Consider the following 12,500-nt stretch of genomic DNA (forward strand, 5'->3'; position numbering starts at 1 on the left):
GAGAGAGAGAAAGAAGGGAGCCAGAGTGTTACTGAGGGGTTGGTAGGTGTGGGGTTGTGGGAAGAGAGAAGAGAATGGTTGGAGGAACGCTAATGTAGAATTGAGGAAGAGGAGACAAGAGGATGCGTTGTGGACACATTTTATAAACTTTATTCAGCATCTAGATGACAACTGGAGAGTTAAAGGAATGATTTCTGTATTTTTAATCACACGCACACACACACACACACACACACACACACACACACATATATATATATATATATATATATATATATATATATATATATATATATATATATATATATATATATATATATATATATATACATAAAGTTGAAGTCCTCCTGGGCCTCTAGGCTCATAGAGCAGACGCTGATCTCCTGTTTCTTAGGATATATATATGTATATATTTGTTAAATATAAACCTTTCCCTCTTTGGTGGGGGTTGGCACCAGATAGTTGCAGCCTCCAGGTTTATCAACCTTATTAGTTGAGGTGGCTAGATCCACGGCCTTTTCTTTACCCCAGGAGACGCCGGTAAGAATTTACAGTTCACTAGACTGGCGGGTGTTAGACCCGCAGATATACACGAGCCAAGAAAACTTGAGCTGAGTATTGTACCACTGATTTTATTTTTATGAGCTGTAATTAGCCAGAGAGGGTTCTGTGGCTGACTGGTGCAGTGCAGTGCAGACACTACCCAATTGTGAGTAGGTAACAGCCTCTGCTGGGGTCAAGAAGTAGGGCGTGGGGCAAGCACCCCCGCCTAATAAGATTTGCAGAGAAACCAGATTGCTGTATCCCTCTGGCACCAACCCCTCCAGACGAGAAAACGCGTATGATGGGAAAAACACATATAAAGTGTAAGAATTTTAGAGGCAAAAGGTTTTTTAGCCACTTGGATGGTGTATGGTCCCTTTTCTGATAGATGAAAAGAGGCAGTTGACGGACAGGGTGGGTTAAGAAAATGAAGAGGACATTTTTTATGAAACATTTATGGCGAGATATTTGAACGTGTAAGAAGAGAGCTGTATTTGGACCTAGAAAAAGTTTATGATAGAAATGATAGAATTGTAAAATTAAGGGCGTAGTGATCGCATGGAAATGAAGGTAGGTTGTTTAGAGATGTTAAAAGTCTGTATAATGGATGTGAAGTGTGTTAGAACATGTAGATAGAGAGAGACTAGTTTGGTGTAAAAGTGTGTTATGTTTCTATGGATGTTCAGTATCTTTGTGGCTAGAGTGTTGCGAGAAAGGACAGTACTGAGTCGTCTATGGAGTTTGGAATCGTTGATGTTTGTCTATGTACAGTACTGATTGGGGATAGTGAAAAGAAGGTGCAGAAAGTAGTAAAAGGGTTATAATTGTCTGAAAGAGGAGAAAGCTGAAAATAACTGTAAGCGTAAAGGAATTATAGTGAATGGATATTGGGAAAGTGGAATGTCCATATGGATTATGGAAGAAAGGAAACGGTAGATTTGGATTAGCTATAACAGGGGAGTCACAGAATAAGTGATGAAAGAAATGTAAAGGTATATACAAATAATAGGGAAGAGAATTGAATCGCCAATGGAAGCCAAGGTAGGAATGTATACAGGGATTGCTGACCAGTCTTTCCTTTATGGAAGTTAGATGTGGATATTAAATTTAAATGAAATGAAAAGATCGAAGCTACTATGATGAACTGTTTACATTTTATATGCCGACATAAAAAAAAAACTGTGAGAAATATGGAGACGCACAGGTAAAAGGATTTGTCAGAGTATATTGCCATTGTTTGGTCATGTGGTTAGTGTTGTTAGGAGGGAGAAGAAGGCCTAGAAAGATTTGGATAGATGGCGTGAAATATTTATTGGAAATGAAGGACCTCAATATCCAGTGAGTCAGATAGGGGTGAATTTCGCGAGTGTGTGTGTTTAAGCGTGTGTGTGTATATAATAAAGTTAAAGTCCTCCTGGGCCTCTGTAGGTTCATAGGGCAGGCGCTGATCTGTTTCTTAGGCCGACAACCAGTGGGGGACAGGTCCCAATGTCTATGACATATGGCCAGTGTGTCGCTAGGCCCACTGTTTAACTCTCCAGCCCGAGGGCTGGCACCAATTCTGATGAACCTCTCGGGTTTTTTCGGACCGCTAGTATGTATATGTTACAGTAAATATATGAAATCCAGGGATTTCGTGAAATCCCTAGGGAATTTGTGAAACGAGCAACATTTGATCCCGATGGCTAGTACTAAACATGCCGAAATAGTGATTCATCTACACAGTTTTGCCGTATTTAGTACTAGCCATTGGGGGGTCAAATGTGCTTCTCCGTGCTTAGTGCTACCCCCTGGGGAATCAAATGCACTTAGGGACATTTGATCCCCCAGGGGCTAGTACTAAACACAGCAAAATACATTCGATCCCCAAGGGGTAGTACTAAACAGTGAAAAACATTTGACCCCCATGGGCTAGTACTAAACACGGCAAAACAATGTAGATGAATCACTGTTTCGCCATGTTTAGTACTAGCCCTCGGGGATCAAATGTTCCTAATCGAGTTGCTCAATTCACAAATTCCCTAAGGATTTTGTGAAATCCCTGATTTCACATATTTAACATATATAAGGAGGCGCAATGCGCTTCTGATGAGTCTTTTGTGTAGGCACAGAACCATCTGAGGAGTTCATTCATGGTTCAGCAGTCGAAAGTATGAATATAGTAAAGACCCTTGCGTGGTTGTCCTCTAGATCCACCCAATTTCAGCCTAATATGAAAAGTGATATTTCGTAAAAATAAATCTAATCCTTCGGGCCAGCCCTAGGAGAGCTGTTAACCAGCTCAGTGGTCTGGTTAAACTATGATATACTTAACTTACTATCGATACAATAAATTGTAAATGTAAGCCAGAAAATGAGGTGGTTATTTCCCGTCGCTCGAAAATAAGATCACCTAAGAAAGTAAACTAGTAATCTTGATTAGCAAAAAATAACTTCAGAAACAGCACCTTTGGGCTGTGCTAGGTCATTTGCCACAAGCTTAGGAAATAACCACGGTTTTCTCTCTCTCTCTCTCTCTCTCTCTCTCTCTCTCTCTCTCTCTCTCTCTCTCTCTCTCTCTCTCTCTCTCTCTCTTTAAGCAAAGGCCATTGGAACGGTCAGCATGGGGTCCCTCTGTAACCGAGGCCTGACGAAAACGAGAAAAGGAATGGAAAAGAGAAGGAAATTGTTCGCTGTGGTGTGATGCAGTTCCTTTGGCATTTTCTAAAATGCAGAGGCGAATGATCGACCTGTGACTTTCAGGCCAAAAGTCGAAAACAAGTACAGATATGCTACAATTCTGCTCCCTAGGGCTCGTTACAGTCCCCTGGGCATTTTCCTATCAAATACAGTGGGCAGCAGCCTGTAGGGGGATAAGTGTCGTCAGTGCACCTCAGGGGATACACTGTAGACGTTACTAAAGGTTCTTTGGAGCGATCCTTCGGCCCTTAGATGCAACCTTGTCATTCCCTTTTACTATACCACCATTCATATTCTCTTTCTTCCATCTTGCTGTCCACCTTCTCCTAACAATTATTTCAAAGTGCAACTGCGAGCTTTTCCTCCTGTTTCACCTTTCAAACCTACCTACTCTCAATTTCCTTTCCGGCGTTGAATGACCTCATAGGTTCCAGTGCTTGGCCTGTGGCCTAAACTCTATATTCAATTCGTACGAAATATAATGGGCAGGTAGGAAGGGTGTACTCGACCCATGCTGTTTAACAGAGGGATTGTTTTTCCAGTTCTGTTCACAGTGGCGCGATCCAGTGCCCTGGGAAATTTCCTCAGTAAATCTTGTAGCAATTAAGAGAGAATATACTTTCATGCCCCTTGCCAGACCCGTGCCCTTTTAGTATGACTCGGCCCCAAAGGAAGTGATTGACCCGCTTCCAAAAAGGTCGGAGTCTTTGAGTGAGAGGGGAAAGACTCACTCCCTAGCCTTCAGTCCTCCCGATTAACGCGCTTTCTGAGTCTGTGTCTTGAGTGTCACAGAGTCTGGATCAATATACATAGAAGTTTTGCATAATTGCATCACCTGTATTCCTGTTTGTGGCAGCTGGATTATCTCAAATGCCACGCTTTTAGTTGCCTTATAACCGATGTCTCCAAGCCTTGGGCTCTTCCATGGCCTCTGTGCTGAGGTCTTTTATAGTTATGGATTGAGGGCCCCTAGGTAAAGGCTAGAGTCACTCATATATTCACGCTTTTCCTTATTTCTTTCAGTATTGTTTATTTGTTATTAAAAATACAAAAGGGGCAAGTTATGACTTATATAGGTCTGTTTATTACTATATCATAATTAACACAGTGTTGTTTATTGTAATTTCTTTTTTGTTAGAGTTTAAAGTCACCCATAAATACATCTTTTTCCAAGATTTCTTTCAACATTAATTTGTTTTTTATTATTGAAAGTATATGAAAGGTTATTTATTACTCAAGTATATTAGTTTATTGCTGTATCATCATTAACGCAGTTTTGGTTATTGTTTTTTATTAAATTAAAAATCCCCCTTAAATTCATCTTCTTTATTTCTTCCATTGTTAGTTTGTGTGTTTTATTCAAAATACACATAGGGTTATTTACTCGTATTACTCATACAGATTGGTTTACTGCTGTATGTAATCATCAACACATTGTCGTCAATTGTTATTTGTCGTTACCAGTATGAGTTCAAATTTTGTCGCTTTCTGTTTTCTGTTGTCTACAGTTTTTAAAATGTGGGAATTTTTTTTTGTCATGCGTTCGTTCCTGTCCTTTCGTCGCGGTGAAAGTGGGTGAATGGTAATCTTTGTGATGTATTATATATTTTTCCTTTTTTTAAGAATTATATATATTTTTATAAACCTTATATCTGTCTGGCTATCTGTCTATCTATGAATATATATATATATATATATATATATATATATATATATATATATATATATATATATATATATATATATATATATATATATATATATATATATATATATATATATATATATATATCAGTATATATTTATATATATGTATACATATATATGTACACATATACATAATACATATATACTATATGTATATATAGTATATATATGTATATATATTATGTGTATATATATATATATATATATATATATATATATATATATATATATATATATATATACATATATACATATATATATATATATATATATATATATATATATATATATATATATATATATATATTTGCTTCATTTTACTTCAATATTCACCTGGTGTCACATGTTCATTTCCTGTAGGGATAAGAATTGTGGCGCTCACTGGCGTGGTTATGTTGCGTAATGATAAAAAAAACCGTACATTTTCATCATCTTGGGACCGTACTCGATACCGATGTCATGTTAGCTGTTGAGAATTTGCAGTGTATTAGGCATGCATTTAGCCCTTAGCATATCTATTTCTCGGCAATTAGTATTCATCCCTTGTTACTGCAAACCAGAGGAAGCGTTTACCTCAGAAAATTATTAGATTTTTCAAGGGAGTTTAGGGTTTTCCATCACGATTCACCTTGAATCATTTTCCCTTGTATATTTCCAAATTAGCTATTGGTTAAACATATGATTTTTAGTGAATTACAACTAATTCATGTACAGTCGCTATGTCTGGTGAAAATAAAAAATGAAGCTAAACTGTGAAAATCTACATAATCACTATTTGATAATTTTGTCATCCGTGCTTTTTCGAAATTGTCCTTTTCATTCATTAGGTGGAACCACACATAAAGTTAAGTCGTAACCATTGTAAATGTAATTTTCCAATGGTGATTTTTTTTATATTAAAAGCGACTAGCAGTTAAGATGTCCACAAAAATTGCAAAAGTGTACATCATTATATTTTACAAGATTACATAATCTATTAAGTTCAGGTCGCATTTCCTCTGCGGTCAGGTGACTAATGACTGAAGAAAACAAACTAGGTCATAAAGGTAATCTTTATTCTAATAAGCTATAATGCATTTGACACACATATGTACATAAACACTTAAAACAATTAACACAGTAACCTGACTGGTTCACAATATAACGCATGATCATGAAAATAAAGAAAGAGAAATCGATAATAGATGAATCTCCTCATTTGCATATCAGCAAATATAACATTCATGGCACTCTTTGCTCATATATCCACGCGAGATTTCATATATGACTGCAGATTTTCGTCATGTAATCATTATCACCTAATGGCTAGAGAACAGTCATATTCGAAGTGAACTTGGCTTTAACAACATAGTCTTCTGCTCTGGTATGTTCTACTATGCTATCCTACTTCATTTCTTCAACCATGGATGGCTCCAACATTTGTAAGATGATTGCTGGGAACATGACCAAGTGCTACAGGACTACTTACGAAGAGGCTTTGACCAGGAAAACCTGCTTGACTACCATGGGTTCCTACTACTAAACCTGTAGAACCAGGAAAACCGACTTGACTACCATGGGTTCCCACTACAAAACCTGCAGAACCAGGAAAACTGGCTTGACTACCATGGGTTCCCACTACTAAACCTGTAGGAGCACTGTGTACAAGTGGGGCAGATGCATGTACCAAAGGTGTGCTTGCATGAACTACCGGAGTATTGCTTCCAAAAGCTACGGCTGCACCAGGGTTAGGTACTACATGAACACCACTTGTAACAAGAGGTACTGAGGCACTTGCTAAGCCGGTTGGATGTCCTGCGCCAAAGAATCTGGCACCACCGACTGATGCAAAGTCAGCTAGGTTTCCAGCTGGGCTGTGTTGGTTCAAAACGATCACAGGTACTCCCTGAATGTTGGCACCTACTGAAGAGCCAGAGACACCTGTACCAAGAGATGATGCGGCAGCTGATGATGAAGCTGCTGATGATGCAGATGTTGGAGCAGTGACTATTGATAGTTGTCCACTCCCTCCACTTCCAGCTGCAGCACTAGATGATGAACTGGCAGAGGAGGATGCTGCCGAAGAGGCACTTGATGTTAGTGCTGATGCAACAGGAGCTGAGACTGGTACACTAACTACTTTTGGGGTAGATGCCCTAGCAGCAGATGAAGCAGATGATGCAGCACTTGCTGCAGATGCTGCAGATGCTGCAGAGGAGCCTGCACTGAAGGCCCCACCTGTTTGGGCTAGTACTGGTGTACCAACTTTCTGTGTAGAGACTAAGGGGGATGCAACAGGTCCAACACCCACTCCTGAAGAGGCACCAGATGAACTTGCTGATGCTGCAGATGAGGCACCTGCACCACCAACTGGAGCACCAATTGTAGATACAAAAGTACTTCCTCTGCCTCCTGATGATGCTGAGGCTGCACTGGCTCCTGAACCAGAAGACACAATGTTGACAGGAGCGCCAATCTGAGCGGCTACAACAGGTCCTCTCTTGATAATTGCAGATCCTACACCACCAGCAGATGAAGATGATGCTGCTGCACTAGATGCTCCAGATGCAGAACCTGTAGAAAACCCTGAGCCTACGCCACGTCCAAATCCTGTTCCAGCTGAACTGCTGCTGGCTGCACTAGCTGAGGAGCTACTTGAGGCAGCAGAACCAGCTGCTCCTGCACTCGCTGCCCCTGAGCCACCTCCTGCTCCACCGAGAATGCTTTGATCAACAATAATAACTGGAACCTGTCCACCACCAAGGCCTTGAGATCCAGCTGAAGCACCAGCAGAGGCACCAGCTGAAGCACCAGCAGAGGCACCAGCTGATCCACTGCCAGGACCTCCTACAAGTGCTGCAAAACTAGGACCACTGCTTCCACCAACAGTGACGACAGATCCTCCACCTGATGATCCTGCAGAAACACTTGAGGTTCCTGAACCTGGGCCTCCAACAAGGGCAGCAAAGCTTGGCTGACCTCCACCTACGCTCGATACAACCCCACTTCCTCCACCACTGCCAAGGGCATTAGAATGTATAACAAAAATAGGTACATTTCCAAATCCTTGTAATCCACCTCCTGCAGCTGCAGAAGCAGCCCCTGATCCTCCAAATCCACCTGCACCTGCAGAGGCTGAAGAAGATCCTGCACCTCCTACAGAGAATCCTCCCAATCCACTACCACCAGCAGAAGCAGATGCAGCACCTGACCCTCCAGCAGAGAATCCTCCTAATCCACCTGTACTAGCTGAGGAAGAAGCAGACCCTGGTCCTCCTGCAGAGAAGCCTCCAAATCCACTACCACCAGTAGAGGCAGAGGCAGCTCCTGATCCTCCAGTGGAGAAACCTCCTGATCCACCAGAACTGGCTGAAGCAGAGGCAGCACCTGATCCTCCAGAAGAGAAGCCTCCAAATCCACCTGCTCCAGTTGAGGCTGAAGAAGATCCTGCAGCTCCTGCAGAGAAACCACCTAATCCACTACCACCAGTAGAGGCAGATGCAGCACCTGACCCTCCAGCAGAGAATCCTCCTAATCCACCTGTAGCAGCTGAGGCAGAAGCAGACCCAGGTCCTCTTGCCGGGAAGCCTCCAAATCCGCTACCACCAGCAGATGCAGATGCAGCTCCCGATCCTCCAGTGGAGAATCCTCCTACTCCACCAGCACCAGTTGAAGCAGAGGCAGCACCTGATCCTCCAGCAGAGAAACCTCCAAATCCACCACCACCACTTGAAGAGGCTGAAGAAGATCCTGCACCTCCTGATCCTCCAATTGAGAATCCTCCTAATCCACTACCACCAGTAGAAGCCGATGCAGCACCTGACCCTCCAGCAGAGAATCCTCCTAATCCACCAGTACTAGCTGATGCAGAAGCAGCCCCAGATCCTCCTGCAGAGAAGCCTCCAAATCCACTGCTAGCGGCACCTGACCCTCCAGTAGAGAATCCTCCTAATCCACCAGCCCCACTTGAGGCAGAAGCAGCACCTGATCCTCCAGTAGAGAATCCTCCTAATCCACCAGCCCCACTTGAGGCAGAAGCAGCACCTGATCCTCCAGCGGAGAATCCTCCTAATCCACCAGCCCCACTTGAGGCAGAAGCAGCACCTGATCCTCCAGCAGAGAATCCTCCTAATCCACCAGCCCCACTTGAGGCAGAAGCAGCACCTGATCCCCCAGCAGAGAAACCTCCAAGTCCACTTCCACCAGAAGAAGCTGATGCAGCACCTGACCCTCCAGCAGAGAATCCTCCTAATCCACTTCCACCAGCAGAAGCTGATGCAGCACCTGATCCTCCAGAAGAGAAGCCTCCAAATCCACTGCCACCAGCAGAGGCAGATGCTGCACCAGATCCTCCACCAGAGAATCCTCCAAATCCACTACCACCAGCAGAGGCAGATGCTGCACCTGATCCTCCATCACCGAATCCTCCTGATCCACCAGCACTAGCAGAAGATGCTGAGCTTGAACTTCCCCCACCAAATCCACTTGCACCAGAAGATGCAGCACCTGCAGCGCCACCATCACCTGCTGCTGAAGAGCTTGAAGCTGAAGATGATCCACCAAATGAAGATGAAGCACCAGCTGCTGCTGATCCTGACCCTCCTGAGGCACTTGATGCTGCTGATGAGCTTGATGCAGATGCTGCAGAGCTAGCTGAAGCACCAGATCCTACAACAATGTCTGTTGGAATCTCGTGAAGAGTAACCTGTCAACCAAAAATTACATTCATTTTATAGATATTGATAAGCATATCAGTATACTGCAGTGTCCTGGATGTTATGAAAATGACTTATTACATAAACACAAAATGTTAAACTTTCAAACCTTGAAGCCAGAGTTTCCATCATCTGAATATATGGAAGTTCTCACAACGCCATCAGGTCCCAGAAGGCTGTAGCTTCCCTGCAAGACTCCATTTTCCACAAATTCAACTCGATTTTGGTAGTTATTCGATGCAGTGTCCTTAACTTCAAAAGCGAACTGGTATGGCATGAGTGGCTGTTGGCAGAATACAAAAACATGTTCCATGAAGAGACCCAAGAAGGAAAGAATTTTTTACACAAGTTTCTTTTGTATGGCACCTGATTTTTACACAAGGAGCGACATTTTTACACAAGTTTCTTTTTGTATGGTGTCAGATTTTTTAGACAAATTCTTGTTGTGAGATCTCAGAAATTAGCTTAAAAACAGTATGAGTCCCTTACTGGCCAAGGTGTGACTACCCCTCCACCAGCTCCCAGAACCGCAGATCCACCAGCTCCTAGAGCAGCGGATCCACCAGCTCCTAGAGCAGCGGATCCGCCAGCACCTAGAGCAGCGGATCCACCAGCTCCTAGCACAGCGGATCCACCAGCACCTAGAGCAGCAGATCCACCAGCTCCTAGACCCTCGGAGCCACCAGCTCCTAGACCCTCGGAGCCACCGGCTCCTAGACCCTCGGAGCCACCAGCTCCTAGACCCTCGGAGCCACCAGCTCCTAGACCCTCGAAGCCACCAGCTCCTAGACCCTCGAAGCCACCAGCTCCTAGAGCAGCTTGTCCACCAGCTGAAGCAGCTGATGCATCACCACCACCTGCGCTGACACCTGCCCCCAGGACTGCCTCTCCACCAACAGGCTGTTGGTAGGAGTATCCTGGAGATTGACGGCGCACTCTCGAGTCACTGCTGGCAATGCCCAGCGCCAGTGCCACCAACACCACCTGCGGAATGAAAAATGACGACGTCAGTGTTAGCAACAGCTGCTTTTAAAAGACGAATGCCTTATTTTGTAGCAATCTTGACGCCAAAGCCTCTAGTAAATTGATAGATAATTACTCCAACTAGATATCAAAAGATGAATCACTTTTCCACAGCAGTGTTGCCAGCAAAGCTCCACCTGTGAATAGTCGATAAACTACATGTTACCAACAGCTAATATCCCCATAGCGGGGTAGCGCAGTCAATGCACCTCATATGGTGCACTGTAGGCATTACTTAAGGTTCCCTGCAGCGTCCCTTCTGCCCCTAGCTGCAACCTCTTTCATTCGCTTTGCTGTGCCTCCATTCATATTCTCTCTCTATCATCTTCCTGTCCACCCTCTCCTAACAAGTGTTTCATAGTGCAACTGCGAGGTTGCATCTGTGAAACCTCTCTACCCTCAGTTTCCCATCCAGTGCTGAATGACCTCATAGTAGGTCCCAGCGCTTGGCCTTTGGCCTAAATTCTACTGTATATTCCGTTCTAACAGCTGGTAGCAAAGAATGTAATGACTTGACTTTTTAACAGTTACTACACTCCGCCACCAGTAAATTCACGAATAATTGCTCGGAGCTACTGTTACCAACAGCACGTATCGAAAGAGAAACGCTCCTGTATTCTGTATCGGTGAAGCCAGTGCCATTTGTGAATTGTTGAACGTGGGTCTAGTTTCCGTTTATACGTCGACGATGCGAGCGTGGAAAGTAGATTCGTTCCTACGGGGAGACGGACCTTCGCTTTCATAAATGGAATGACTCGGGGCATCTCGCCCTTCGGCTGTGACTGACTAAAAACAAAAGCCTATCGGAAGTAAGCTTGGTAAAAGTATAGGTGAGGAATTCGAAAAGGAAAAAATATTGACAGGTCTTGGTTGGTGTCTTGATATAGGAAATATATGTATCACGTGAATGTGACTAATAATAATAATAATAATAATAATAATAATAATAATAATAATAATAGCAGCACTGTTTTCATCATCCTTGGTTTTGTATAAGCAGAAAAAGCCTCAGTGAATTTAAACCATTTATATTAAAAAAATAAATCAAATTGATAAATATGCGGAAACAAAAGTGAATTACAGTAAATTTATGATAAGCTGAGATCACATCTCATCAGATTTGAAAGTTTCCTGAATGAAAGGAGGGATTTATTATTTTTTTATTAATATGAAATATGCTAGTTAAGTCTTCGTCATTCCAGGAATGTTAACCAGTGCATTACTGCTACGCGATTAAACAGTCTTGTTTATAGTGTTAATTAATTAAAATGCGCCGAAGTTTCTTCGGTACAATCGAGTTTTCTACACAACGTATAATGTTGTATGAAACTCTCAGCCACGGCCCGATGGTGGCCTGTGTTGTTGGTACCTATGGCGGTGCCAGACGCACGATCATGCCTAACTTTAACCTTAGATAACGATAACATAAAAACTATTGAGGCTAGAGGGCTTCAATTTGGTATGTTTGATGATTGGAGGGTGGATGATCATCATACCAATTTGCAGCCCTCTAGCCTCAGTAGTTTTTAAGATCTGAGGGCGGACTGAAAAAAAGCGAGGACGGACAGACACATAGCCATCTCAATAGCTTTCGTTTTTCAGAAAACTAAAAATGCTTGAATGATTTGTTTTAGTTTTCATACTACGTAAATTAAATTTTTAACTCTGTTGTGAAATATCAAAGGAGAAATTTTATTTTATAATGGAGGAAAAATAAATAGTGCAGTAATAAGCGACATATGTCTTTGTTAGTGATGTTTAAGTAGCTTTACCTAAATCTCGTAAATCAGCTGACTTACAGTAATACCTGCTGGTTAATGAACGTGAATTTATAACTTTTTATTCGTGTTCATG

The 12,500-nt window shown here is 42.5% G+C and overlaps 1 protein-coding gene and 1 long non-coding RNA gene across 2 annotated transcripts in view; one reads left to right on the forward strand and one right to left on the reverse strand.

Annotated features, from left to right (window-relative positions):
- LOC136844677 (uncharacterized) overlaps positions 1–12,500 on the forward strand; it is a 161,824-nt gene that overhangs the window by 54,249 nt on the left and 95,075 nt on the right. The gene's annotated exons all lie outside the window — the stretch shown is intronic.
- The window catches only part of LOC136845224 (spidroin-1-like), a 9,010-nt gene continuing 2,477 nt past the window's right edge, over positions 5,968–12,500 (reverse strand). Inside the window, exons 2-4 of the mRNA XM_067115298.1 lie at positions 10,113–10,607; positions 9,733–9,906; positions 5,968–9,613 (exon numbers count right to left, since the gene is read on the reverse strand). Of these exons, the coding sequence (XP_066971399.1) occupies positions 6,326–9,613; positions 9,733–9,906; positions 10,113–10,607 (3,957 nt within the window). The 3' untranslated portion in view covers positions 5,968–6,325. The remainder of the gene's footprint in view (positions 9,614–9,732; positions 9,907–10,112; positions 10,608–12,500) is intronic.

The sequence above is a fragment of the Macrobrachium rosenbergii genome, chromosome 13 (genome assembly GCF_040412425.1).
Source record: "Macrobrachium rosenbergii isolate ZJJX-2024 chromosome 13, ASM4041242v1, whole genome shotgun sequence".
In the NCBI taxonomy this organism is placed as follows: Eukaryota; Metazoa; Arthropoda; class Malacostraca; order Decapoda; family Palaemonidae; genus Macrobrachium; species Macrobrachium rosenbergii.